Source organism: Coregonus clupeaformis, unplaced genomic scaffold (assembly GCF_020615455.1).
Source record: "Coregonus clupeaformis isolate EN_2021a unplaced genomic scaffold, ASM2061545v1 scaf0150, whole genome shotgun sequence".
Taxonomy (NCBI): domain Eukaryota; kingdom Metazoa; phylum Chordata; class Actinopteri; order Salmoniformes; family Salmonidae; genus Coregonus; species Coregonus clupeaformis.
Window position 1 is genome coordinate 595,604 of NW_025533605.1, and position 13,770 is coordinate 609,373.

General features: G+C 46.5%; 1 protein-coding gene across 1 annotated transcript; it reads right to left on the reverse strand.

The window, feature by feature from the left end:
- Positions 1–1,806: 1,806 nt before the first annotated feature.
- On the reverse strand, positions 1,807–9,903 carry LOC121537539 (gap junction alpha-6 protein-like). The gene is made up of 2 exons (XM_041845147.2): positions 9,818–9,903; positions 1,807–3,053 (listed from the first exon to the last, which is right to left on the reverse strand). Exon 2 carries the CDS (start codon positions 3,041–3,043, stop codon positions 1,880–1,882), a length of 1,164 nt encoding a protein of 387 aa, XP_041701081.2. The 5' UTR covers positions 3,044–3,053; positions 9,818–9,903; the 3' UTR covers positions 1,807–1,879.
- Between the last annotated feature and the right edge of the window lie 3,867 nt (positions 9,904–13,770).

Consider the following 13,770-nt stretch of genomic DNA (forward strand, 5'->3'; position numbering starts at 1 on the left):
CAGCTCAAATAAGCATAGAGAAATGACAGTCCATCACTACTTTAAGACATGAAGGTCAGTCAATCCGGGTTTTTTCAAGTACTTTGAAAGTTTCTTCAAGTGTAGTTGCAAAAACCATCAAGAGCTATGATGAAACTGGCTCTCATGAGGACCGCCACAGGACAGGATAAGTTCATTAGAGTTAACAGCACCTCAGATTGCAGACCAATTAAGTGCTTCACAGAGTTCAAGTAACAGACACATCTCAACATCAACTTTTCAGAGGAGACTGCATGAATCAGGCCTTCATGGTCAAATTGCTGCAAAGAAACCACTATTAAAGAACACCAATAAGAAGAAGAGACTTGCTTGGGCCAAGAAACATGAGCAATGGACATTAGACCGGTGGAAATCTGTCTTTTGGTCTGATTAATCCAAATTTGAGATTTTGGTTCCAACCACAGTGTCTTTGTGAGATAAAGAGTAGGTGAATGGATGATCTCGCATGTGAGGTTCCCACCATGAAGCATGGAGGGGGAGGTGTTATGATGTGAGGGTGCTTTGCTGGTGACACTGTTGGTTATTTATTTAGAATTCAAGGCACACTTAACCAGCATGGCTACCACAGCATTCTGCAGCGGGACGCCATCCCATCTGGTTTGCGCTTAGTGGGACTATCATTTGTTTTTCAACAGGACAATGACCCAACACACCTCCAGGCTGTGTAAGGGCTATTTGACCAAGAAGGAGAGTGATGGAGGGCTGCATCAGATGACCTGGTCTCCACAATCACCCAACCTCAACCCAATTGAGATGGTTTGGGATGAGTTGGACCGCAGAGTGAAGGAAAAACAGCCAACAAGTGCTCAGCATATGTGGGAACTCCTTCAAGACTGTTGGAAAAGCATTCCAGGTGATGCTGGTTGAGAGAATGCCAAGAATGTGCAAAGCTGTCGTCAATGCACAGGGTGGCTATTTGAAGAATCTAAAATCTAAAATATATTTTGATTTGTTTAACACTTATCTGGTTACTACATGATTCCATATGTGTTATCTCATAGTTTTGATGTCATCACTATTATCCTACAATGTAGAAAATAGTAAAATAAAATAAAAACCCTTGAATGAGTAGGTGTGTCCAAACCTTTGACTGGTACTGTATGTGTTATAACGAGCCATAAAAGATCTACCGTGGTAGGTTTTGTGGGTTTTTACATTCTTATATATGTGTTATAACAGCCATATAATAATGTGATATATGTCAAAGTAAAGTGTTTCCTTATTCTTGTGCATTTGTTTCCTTGGAAACTCCAACCCCCCTTGGAAGGGCACTCCAACCCCCCTTGGAAGGGCACCCCAACCCCCCTTGGAAGGGCACCCCAACCCCCCTTGGAAGGGCACCCCAACCCCCCTTGGAAGGGCACTCCAACCCTTGAAGGGCACTCCAACCCCCTGGAAGGGCAAACCCCCTTGGAAGGGCACTCCAACCCCCCTTGGAAGGGCACCCCAACCCTTGACCACCCTGGAGGGCACTCCAACCCCCCCTTGGAAGACCCCCTTGGAAGGGCCTCCAACCCCCTTGGAAGGGCACCCCAACCCCCTGAAGGGCACCCCAACCCCTTGGAAGGGCACCCCAACCCCCTTGGAAAGGGCACTCCAACCCCCCTTGTAACTGACTGTGTCAGTCTGTAGTGGCACATGGCTTATTCCTATTAAATAATAATAATAATAATATGCCATTTAGCAGACGCTTTTATCCAAAGCGACTTACAGTCATGTGTGCATACATTTTTACGTATTGGTGGTCCCGGGGATCGAACCCACTACCATGGCGTTACAAGCGCCATGCTCTACCAATTGAGCTACAGAGGACCACAGAACCCAAACCTCTCATGTTTCCTCATACATAATGCTTACTGTGTTTGTTGCTGTGTCCCTTCTGGGCACCCTTACTGTGTTTGCTGTTGCTATGTGTGTGTTGTGTGTTGTATTTCTTAGGGTGAGCTCTCCCTGAAGAGTGTGTAGTCCTCATCACCCCCATACAGTTCAGATAACTGGGGAGCAGGTCACCACCAGGGTCCATCCCTGCTCTCGACCCCAGGTCCAGATAACTCTCACTGGGCTTGGCGTAGCCGTCCTCCCCCATGGGCAAATACAGATGGCCCTTCTCCTGGTAAGACGGAGCTCGCTGCATCTCCATCTCCAGCCCTGGAGCGTCAGGCTGGATTCGGACCCCGGCTATGCCAGGAAAGGTGTACTGCTCCTGGGCATAGCGTTTCTCCAGGTGGTGGGTGATGGCTAGCTGGAAGAGGTGGAGGAGTTCTACCAGGTTGAGAAGGAGAGAGACTCCAGCGATGGCCTGGGTGTAGATGGTGAAGATGGTCTTCTCCGTGGGTCTGGAGACGAAGCAGTCCACCGTGTGAGGACAGGGGGCCCGGACGCACTCGAACCGGGCCGGGATCACGAAGCCGTAGAGGTACCATAGTCCGACAATGAAGCCGACCTCCAGGAGGACCTTGAGGAGGATGCTGGTGGCGTAGGCACAGAGAAGACGTCCCTTCAGCTTAGGAGTCTCTGGAAGAGGTTTCACCACCTTTCCCCCTCCTTTCTCCTCCTCTGGTTCTTCGATCTCATCCCCCTTTCTCACCTCCCTCTTCTTCTCCCTATCCTTCTTTACTCCTCCCCTCTCCCCTCCCTCACCACCACCTCCCTCCTCCGTCCTCTCCTCTGTCCTCTCCTCCTCCTCCTCTTTCTTCTTCTTGCTCATGGCCACATATCCAAAGTAAAAAACAGTCGGTGTCGAAACAAAAATAACCTGGAGGACAAAATACCGGTAATGTGATATGGGGAAGGCTTTGTCGTAACACACGGCGGTACATCCAGGTTGCCTGGTATTACAGACGAAGTCGACCTGTTCGTCGTCCCAGGCTGACTCTGCGGCGGTGCCCAGGACCAGCATGCGGAACAGGAAGAGGACAGTGAGCCAGACACGGCCCACCCCGGTGCTATACTCCTGCCCCTCCTCCAACAGGTGCTCCAGGAAGGACCAGTCAGCCCTGGACATCCTCTGTCACCTACAGGGGGGTGACAGGTGAACACGCTCATGTTAACACACCATACACAACGTAAAAACATTTGATAATGTACTGTATATCAGCATACACACACAATAAAAACAGACTCTCTCTCACACACACACACACACACACACACACACACCGGTGAAACTAGGTGAAACATCTGAATACCAATTCCGGGGTGCCGTCAAAACGTTTCTAAATTATTACAACATAATAACAACACCTACTACTATGAAGCACCTTTATGTTCTATCTGTGACTGAAGCACCTTTATGTTTAATCTGTGACTGAAGCACCTTTATGTTTTATCTGTGACTGAAGCACCTTTATGTTTTATCTGTGACTGAAACACCTTTATGTTCTATCTGTGACTGAAGCACCTTTATGTTTTATCTGTGACTGAAGCACCTTTATATTTTATCTGTGACTGAAGCACCTTTATGTTTTATCTGTGACTGAAGCACCTTTATGTTTTATCTGTGACTGAAGCACCTTTATGTTTTACCTGTGACTGAAGCACCTTTATGTTTTACATGTGACTGAACTGATATCTCATTTTGGCTTTTAAAAACATGTTATTTCGTAAGCACCACGTGCCCTGCGTGATCTAACATGGCTCCTGGAAGTTTCTAGAATAATAGTGCCTTGCCTTTTACAAGAAATCACGTGCGGCAGAACACAACATCACACCTCCATGAGCTCACCACCCAACACATGTACCATGCTTAGGGTATTTTCCACCTTCATGTTTTTGGTCTTATCATACAATAAACAATGAAACCCTAGGAATAGTATTACAAATCAATTATTTTAGGCTTTTTTTGTCTGTATCATATTACGTAACACAGTTGTCGTTCTCAGCATACTTCACTGGTGTTATATGATATTGATTTCATTACATTTACGCAACGTTCAGAATGAGATTCATGATTCTCTGCAACCGTTTTTGTCTGTCTCAGTGACGTACAATGCTGTGTCTCTTCCAGTCTCCGCTCCCCTGGGGGGACTGTTGTTAAGCTGTCCCCTGAAATGTCCACATGATTCTCACACACACACACACACCACAAGTACATAAACATCCTGTGAACTGGGCCAACTCCTGACTTTTATCTGTTTGGTTGTTTGTTTCCTCTCACTCTCTCTCTCTCTGTCTCTCTCTCTGTCTCTCTCTCTCTCTCTCTCTCTCTCTCTCTCTCTCTCTCTCTCTCTCTCTCTCTCTCTCTCTCTCTCTGTCGTCTGTCTGTCTGTCTGTCTGTCTGTCTGTCTGTCTGTCTGTCTGTCTGTCTGTCTGTCTGTCTCTGTCTGTCTGTCTGTCGCTCTATCTCTCTGTCTGTCTGTCTGTCGCTCTATCTCTCTCTCTCTCTCTCTCTCTTTTTCTGTCTCTCTCTCTCTCTCTCTCTCTCTGTCTGTCTGTCTCTCTCTCTCTCTCTCTCTCTCTCTCGCTCTCTCTCTCTCTCTCTCGCTCTCTCTCTCTCTCTCTCTCTCTCTCTCTCGATCTCGCTCTCGCTCTCGCTCTCAATTCAATTTCAATTTCAATTTCAATTTAAGGGCTTTATTGGCATGGGAAACGTGTGTTAACATTGCCAAAGCAAGTGAAGTAGATAGTAAACAAAAGTGAAATAAACAATAAATATTAACAGTAAACATTACACTCAGAAGTTTCAAAAGAATAAAGACATTTCAAATGTCATATTATGTATATATACAGTGTTGTAACAATGTGCAAATAGTTAAAGTACAAATGGGAAAATAAATAAACATAAATATGGGTTGTACTTAGAATGGTGTTTGTTCTTCACTGGTTGCCCTTTTCTTGTGGCAACAGGTCACAAATCTTGCAGCTGTGATGGCACACTGTGGTTTTTCACCCAGTAGATAAGGGAGTTTATCAAAATTGGGTTTGTTTTCGAATTCTTTGTGGATCGCTGTAATCTGAGGGAAATATGTGTCTCTAATATGGTCATACATTTGGCAGGAGGTTAGGAAGTGCAGCTCAGTTTCCACCTCATTTTGTGGGCAGTGTGCACATAGCCTGTCTTCTCTTGAGAGCCAGGTCTGCCTACGGCGGCCTTTCTCAATAGCAAGGCTATGCTCACTGAGTCTGTACATAGTCAAAGCTTTCCTTAAGTTTGGGTCAGTCACAGTGGTCAGGTATTCTGCCAATGTGTACTCTCTGTTTAGGGCCAAATAGCATTTTAGTTTGCTCTGTTTTTTTGTTTGTTCTTTCCAATGTGTCAAGTAATTCTCTTTTTGTTTTCTCATGATTTGGTTGGGTCTAATTGTGTTGTTGTTGTTGTCCTGGGGCTGTGTGGGGTCTGTTTGTGTTTGTGAACAGAGCCCCAGGACAAGCTTACTTAGGGGACTCTTCTCCAGGTTCATCTCTCTGTAGGTGATGGCTTTGTTATGGAAGGTTTGGGAATCGCTTCCTTTTAAGTGGTTATAGAATTTAACGGCTCTTTTCTGGATTTTGATAATTAGCGGGTATTGGCCTAATTCTACTCTGCATGCATTATTTGGTGTTTTACGTTGTACACGGAGGATGTTTTTGCAGAATTCTGCATGCAGTCTCAATTTGGTGTTTGTCCCATTTTGTGAATTCTTGGTTGGTGAGCGGACCCCAGACCTCAGAACCATAAAGGGCAATGGGTTCTGATAACTGATTCAAGTATTTTTAGCCAGATCCTAATTGGTATGTCAAATTTTATGTTCCTTTTGATGGCATAGAAGGCCCTTCTTGCCTTGTCTCTCAGATCGTTCTCAGCTTTGTGGAAGTTACCTGATGTAGGCCGAGGTATGTATAGTTTTTTTGTGCTCTAGGGCAACGGTGTCTAGATGGAATTTGTATTTGTGGTCCTGGCAACTGGACCTTTTTTGGAACACCATTATTTTTGTCTTACTGAGATTTACTGTTAGGGCCCAGGTCTGACAGAATCTGTGCAGAAGATCTAGGTGCTGCTGTAGGCCCTCCTTGGTTGGTGACAGAAGCACCAGATCATCAGAAGACATTTGACTTCAGATTCTAGTAGGGTGAGGCCGGGTGCTGCAGACTGTTCTAGTGCCCTCGCCAATTCGTTGATATATGTTGAAGAGGGTGGGGCTTAAACTGCATCCCTGTCTCACCCCACGGCCCTGTGGAAAGAAATGTGTGTGTTTTTTGCCAATTTTAACTCGCACACTTGTTGTTTGTGTACATGGATTTTATAATGTCGTATGTTTTTCCCCCAACCCCACTTTCCATCAATTTGTATAGCAGACCCTCATGCCAAATTGAGTCAAAAGCTTTTTGAAATCAACAAAGCATGAGAAGACTTTGCCTTTGTTTTGGTTTGTTTGTTTATCAATTAGGTGTGCAAGGGTGAATACGTGGTCTGTCGAAATGCGGTAATTTGGTAAAAAGCCAATTTGACATTTGCTCAGTACATTGTTTTCACTGAGGAAATGAACTAGTCTGCTGTAAATGATAATGCAGAGGATTTGCCCAAGGTTGCTGTTGACGCATATTCCACGGTAGTTATTGGGCTCTCTCTCTCGCTCTCGCTCACGCTCTCGCTCACGTGCTCTCTCTCTCTCTCTCTCTCTCTCCCTCCTCTCTCTCTCTCTCTCTCTCTCTCTCTCTCTCTCTCTCTCTCTCTCTCTCTCTCGCTCGTCTCTCTCTCTCGCTCTCGCTCACGTGCTCTCTCTCTCTCTCGCTCTCTCTCTCGCTCTCTCTCGCTCTCTCTCTCGCTCTCTCTCGCTCTCTCTCTCGCTCTCTCTCGCTCTCGCTCTCGCTCACGCTCTCGCTCACGTGCTCTCTCTCTCTCTCTCTCTCTCTCTCTCGCTCTCTCTCTCTCTCGCTCTCTCTCTCGCTCTCGCTCACGTGCTCTCTCTCTCTCTCTCTCTCTCTCTCTCTCTCTCTCTCTCTCTCGCTCGCTCACGCTCTCTTTTTTTTGGGCAGGAGGAGCTCACTGAGCTATATTGTGGATAAAGAGTTACCTGTCTAACAGAACACAGAGGGCGTTCTTTAATTGTAGCCTCTCCAACATAATCCAGGTAGAATCAGGAATTCCCCAGGGCAGCTGTCTAGGCACCGTACTTTTTTCAATCTTTATTAACGACATGACACTGGCTTTGAGTAAAGCCAATGTATCTATATATGCGGATGACTCAACACTATACATGTCAGCTACTACAGCGACTGAAATGACTGTAACACTTAACAAAGAGCTGCAGTTAGTTTCAGAATGAGTGGCAAGGAATAAGTTAGTCCTACATATTTCAAAAACTAAAAGCATTGTATATGGGACAAATCATTCACTAAACCTCAACTAAATTGTAATAAATAATGTGGAAATTGAGCAAGTTGAGGTGACTAAACTGCTTGGAGTAACCCTGGATTGTAAACTGTCATGGTCAAAACATATTGATACAACAGTAGCTAAGATGGGGAGAAGTCTGTCCATTTTAATGCGCTGCTCTACCTTTTTAACAACACTATCAACAAGGCAGGTCCTACAGGCCCTAGTTTTGTCACTCCTAGACTACTGTTCAGTCGTGTGGTCAGGTGCCACAAAGAGGGACTTAGGAAAATTACAATTGGCTCAGAACAGGGCAGCACGACTGGCCCTTGGATATAGACATACTGTAGAGCAAACATTCATAATATGCATGTCAATCTCTCCTGGCTCAATGTGGAGGAGAGGTTAACTTCATCGCTACTTGTATTTGTGAGAAGACTGACATGTTGAAAGCACCGAGCTGTCTGTTTAAACTACCAGCACACAGCTCGGACACCCTTGCATACCCCACAAGACATGCCACCAGAGGTCTCTTCACAGTCCCCAAGTCCAGAACAGACTATGGGAGGCGCACAGTACTACATAGAGCCATGACTACATGGAACTCTATTCCACATCAGGTAACTGATGCAAGCAGTAGAATCAGATTGAAAAAAAAAACAGGTGAAAATACACCTTATGGAACAGCAGGGACCGTAAAGCAACACAATCATAGACACAGACACATGCACACACACACACGATAACATACGCACTATACACACAGGTACACGTGGATGTTGTGTTGTAGATATGTGCTAGTGGAGTATGGGCCTGAGGGCACACACTTGGTGTGTTGTGAAATCCGTTATGAATGTATTGTAATGTTTTTAAAATGGTATAACTGCCTTAATTTTACCGGACCCCAGCAGCTAATGGGGATCCATAATAAATACAAATACTGACACAGCATTTCACACGCACACAAGGCCAGTCCTGTTTAGCTGTATACTGTATGACTCAATGTTTCCCAACCCTGGTCCTCGAGTACCCCCCAACAGTACACAGATTCGTTGTAGTCCTTGACAAACACACCTCATTCAACTCATTGAGGGCTTGATGATTAGTTGACAAGTTAAATCAGGTTGTCGAGGGTTACAATAAAACTGTGTCCTGTTGGGGGCGCTGGAGGTACTGTAAATGGCCTCTTCTTTCTAGCTTCCCCCTCAATCACTACTGCACGGTCACAATCCTCTGTTAAAACAATGTTATATGAGGCCAGAAATATTAACACTGTCCATCTGGCCACCTGTGTCCCTGTCCTTCTGTCCACCTGTGTCCCTGTCCATCTGTGTCCCTGTCCATCTGTGTCCCTGTCCATCTGTGTCCCTGTCCATCTGTCCACCTGTGTCCCTGTCCACCTGTGTCCCTGTCCTTCTGTCCTTCTGTCCTTCTGTGTCCCTGTCCTTCTGTCCATCTGTCCTCTGTGTCCCTGTCCACCTGTGTCCCTGTCCACCTGTGTCCCTGTCCTTCTGTCCATCTGTCCACCTGTGTCCCTGTCCTTCTGTCCATCTGTCCATCTGTGTCCCTGTCCTTCTGTCCATCTGGCAACCTGTGTCCCTGTCCTTCTGTCCATCTGTCCACCTGTGTCCCTGTCCTTCTGTCCATCTGGCCACCTGTGCCCCTGTCCACCTGTGTCCCTGTCCATCTGTGTCCCTGTCCTTCTGTGTCCCTGTCCTTCTGTGTCCCTGTCCACCTGTGTCCCTGTCCATCTGTGTCCCTGTCCATCTGTGTCCCTGTCCTTCTGTCCACCTGTGTCCCTGTCCATCTGTCCTTCTGTGTCCCTGTCCTTCTGTCCATCTGGCCACCTGTGTCCCTGTCCATCTGTGACCCTGTCCATCTGTTTCCCTGTCCTTCTGTGTCCCTGTGCTTCTGTGTCCCTGTCCACCTGTGTCCCTGTCCATCTGTGTCCCTGTCCATCTGTGTCCCTGTCCTTCTGTCCATCTGTCCATCTGTGTCCCTGTCCTTCTGTCCATCTGTGTCCCTGTCCTTCTGTCCATCTGTCCATCTGTGTCCCTGTCCTTCTGGCCACCTGTGTCCCTGTCCTTCTGTCCATCCATCCAGTCTTACTCCATATGTTTCTTTGTTGTAGTTTAATGGCACATTTTATTTTATTTTTCCTGTATGTGCAGGTCTATTTACCATCCAAAAGTATTAAATATATTCCCCAATAATTGGGGCAAACTCTATCAATTTTTGTATACTCTTAAATGTAAGCAAACCCTATGTTAATTTAATCTGTCATATTGACTTTGCTATACATATCATTTAAATGCCTACAATGCCATACGCATGCATCACTTTTTATGTAACGCTATCATTATCACAGTCATAACTCACAGATAATTCTAAGAAGAAAAATAAAAGTTATGGGCGACCGATATGTCATAAGAATAGCCTACATTAAAAAATATATGTTTTAAGATAAAAGCGGCGCATCCTTACCTGTCAGTCGTAAAGTTGTGTTCTTCTGCTTGTTTACTTCTCCTCAGTCCTACACCAGGCCTGTTCCTCCGTTCTGCTACTCTGTGGTATGTTCGGCAGGCGGTGGTGTGTGCTTTCTTTAACCAGCCCTGTAATCGGAAAAAGTGGGGAGAATTTTCCCATGCTTTTTATTGGTCTTCCCAAAGGAACTTGGTCCAGGAAAGGGGATGGATGAATTCTAAAATAGTTCTCTAGAGCTGTTCGCTGGGCTGTGCATCGCCAGCGACCTCAGAGATAGGACTGTCGATGATGAAGGATTTGTTTAGCCTAAGTAGACTATTAGCTAGAATAAGTGATAGTGCCCAAGTTATCAACTTGAAGGCCTATCTTATCAAAGTTGACCAATCGGTACAGAAAGTGAAGTCTATAGCCTAATTGTCAACTTGTGCGTAACCATAAAGGTGTGAAAAAATATGTCAATACGATCTGTTCAACAGTAGATTTAACACATATTATTAACGCAATTGTGGTTTAAGAGTGCTGATTTATTGGATTCCTATGAATTAGAGTTTTCAACTCTTTTGGTGTCATTTTCCGTAAAGCCACACAAAGGCGCCCGTCACCGCTTTTCCAAGAAGAAAGTCGATGACTCACAAGCAGAGTGAATGACCAGGGCCGGTTTAATGCAGGGGCTTACCGGTGCTGAAGCCCCTGCTTCGAGGCCCAAGAGGCAGCAAAAAATGTTATAATAATAATAATATATACTACACATATCCTTTATATGTTTTTACTGCAACCCCCAACCACAGGAGGATTCAGGAGCCCACTATCAATGAGTGTAGACAGCCTTCTGCTGCCTGCTGCCTGCTGCCACTAATCATCAGATGGGGGAGGAGAGGAGGTAGGGGGCCCATGTCGATAACTGAGGGGGGCCCTGCCTTGTTTGGGAAACTGATTAATAATAAAAATAATAATAATGCATAATAAATAAATGTGACTGGTCAATTGTGTGAGTCAGGGGCTGGGCACAAGGCTATAGGGGGCCCTGGAGGAAAAAACTAACAAATAACAATTACTTTTTGTATATTCCAACCACAGGGGCCCTCTCTCAATGCTCACAATATATCAGAGAGCATTGTTTAACCACAGGGGCCCTCTCTGAATGCTCACAATATATCAGAGAGCATAATTTAACCACAGAGGATCAATATTTAAATTGAATCCACTTTTTATGTGTGTGCATTCAGGTAACTGTCAAAAATAAAGGAAACACCAACATAAAGTGTCTTAAAGGGTGTTGGGCCACCATGAGCTGCCAGAACAGCTTCAACGCTCCTTGACATAGATTCTACAAGTGGACCTAAACCATGACATATGCTTTTTATCCCTGGTACACTCAAGTGTTTCCTTTATTTTGGCAGTTACATGTTGGCTACAGTCAGGAAGGCCGCTGTTTAGGCAGCAGGCGCCAAATATACAGCTTGTTGCATTGTGGCCATAGATTCATAATCCATAGAAGGGTTTTGGAACCTCTTACCCTGGCAATTTGAGTGTTAAACTCATGGGTATGCTAGCAATGGCTGCCAGTCCTGACTTGAATGGGAACTGCCGTCTATGGATTATAGTTCTATGGTTGGTTGCGGCTGTCTGTTTGCCCTTTACACATTTTAAAATACAATTGCAGGAAAAACGTACAGTTTGGAAAGCTAAAGCCTACCTCTGAAAATATTAGACTAATCCGTCTGTAGAAGCAATATAAACCTTTTTTCTCAACAATTCACAACTTTTTGCTAACAGCAGCACTGTTTTTCAAAGTAGCTCATCTTGAGATATCTTGCCAAGACGAGTGCTTCGGCCATCACCGTGAGTAGAGGCCTGCGGCTTCATCTTCATCATTAGGTGAGTCAGTGTGCCACTGGACATTATATTTAGTAGCCTACTGTAGCCTATAATAAAAATGTATATATATATTGTGACGTCACGAGAGGCTACACAGCTTTCAGCGGGATTGCTCAAGTAGTGCAAGGAGACAAGGTTCAAACAAAACAAGGATTTTATTATAGGTCTTGGGAAATTAACGAAAATATAACAAAATTCTGTTCTCTTGTGGCTCTTTAAGGGTTAACAGTTCAGGGATGTCTCTTCCACATCCAAAATCACAATTCTCACTCGCTCAGATAACTTTTCCCCAGCCTTACTGTAGTCCACGTTGCAGCTTAGTGGCCAACCCAGCAAAAAAGTCCTTCCAAATGTCTCTCACGTATTTCCACAGGTGCATATATCCAAAGGTGAGTATTTCCCAAAGGTAAGTATCTCCAAATCCTTATATTCCTCATGGAAGTGGACGTGCAGCACTCTTGTCCTCCAGAGAGCCCAGGTTGGAGACTGTGTCTCTTCACCCCCACACACTCCCCTCAGTGTGTCTCTTCCCTTCCCAAACCTCCAGCTCATCAGCTCCTCATTTGTTTCAGCTGCGTGGGAAGATTGGCCAGAGGGGTGGAGTTCCCCGACCATACCAGCAGATGGAGCCATAGCTGTCTGGGTTTGCAGCCACCTCCCAGGGGGATGTAACGTCCCTCCAGGACACAGCCTCTCGTGACATCACACATCCCCCTCCTCGGGACCGACGTCCTCGTCGGGGTAAAGGCAGCGAAGAAGGCATCACGCCCGGGAGAGGGCGTCCGCATTGCCGTGGTGCTTGCCAGCCTGCTCTCTCTTCAACTCCTCCACCTCTAGGACCAGGGACTCAGCCTCCTGTTGTCTCTCCTTGAGTTTCTTACTGAACGCATCAGCCTTGGTTTTAGCAGAGTTTAGCTTCTGTTGAGCAGCTTTCAGTTCCTTCTCTCTCTCTGCCTCCGCATTCTTCATCTTGTTCTCCAACACCTTGTACTTCTCCCTCTGCCTTCTTCTGGACCTCCTTACTACTGCGCAGGGTCTCCTCACACTCCTCGATGGTCCTGCGCAGCCTCTCCAGCTCCTCCTGTTGCTTATGGAAGGAGCTCTGTTGGAGTTTAGCCTGGAGGATATCTAACTCTTCTGTCTTCATGTCTAACTGTTGCTTTAACAAACGATACCTCTCAGCGGTCCCCTTCAGACCAGACAGTTCTTTGTCCAGATTCTGTAGCTCCGTCTCTGTGTCGGTCTGGGCACCTGCCATCCCTATCAGAGCCCGGGCGGGAGTGAGTAATTCGGAGGATTGCACGGGAGCCTTCCCAGGATGAGTCTTGCCTCTCCGTTTCCGAGGTACTCGGGTTATCCTCTCCTGAGACTCTCTCCAGAGTGGGTAAAGAGGCTGGGCAGTCTCGTCCAATTGGGACAGGGACGGGGAGGGAATCAACCACCCCCGTCCGTCGTGTGTATGGTTCCCCGTGTGCTGGTCATTGTAAGTTCAGTAATGGGGTATTCTCTGGTGTCCCCATGGACACAGGAAACTGGGAGGACTTTCCCCGGGGTCAGACACGTTGGGCCCACCAAATCCTTACGCACCAGGGTGGCCCGGCTACCAGAATCCAGTAAGGCCTCCACATCATGGTGATTCACAGTTACCGGGCAGGTGGGGGTCGATCTGGGCCGCCATCTACGACTCCCAAGAGCGAGGCAAAACGGTGTGTGGGTGCTGAGCTGGAGGACTCCGCAGTGGGCATAGGTTCATCGGCTGGTTTCCCCACACTGCCAGGAGATATGTCCCATCTCCCCACACCGGTAACACTGTCGAAGTTTCCCCCCTCCTGGTGTACTCTTCTTGGACCCGCCTGGTTTCTGGCTCCCCCTGGAGCCGGGATAAGTCCTGACGTGGCTGGGTTCGAGACCTTGGGGTCCTTTGGACGGGTTCTTCCCATTTGTGGTGGGGCCGCCTCCTGGGGTCTTTTCGGGAAGCATTCAGCATCTCCGCTGTGGCCTGGTACTTTTCCACAGCTTCCACGGTCAGATCAGCCGTGGTCAAGGCCTGTTGACTGATGAACCGTTTTGCCCTC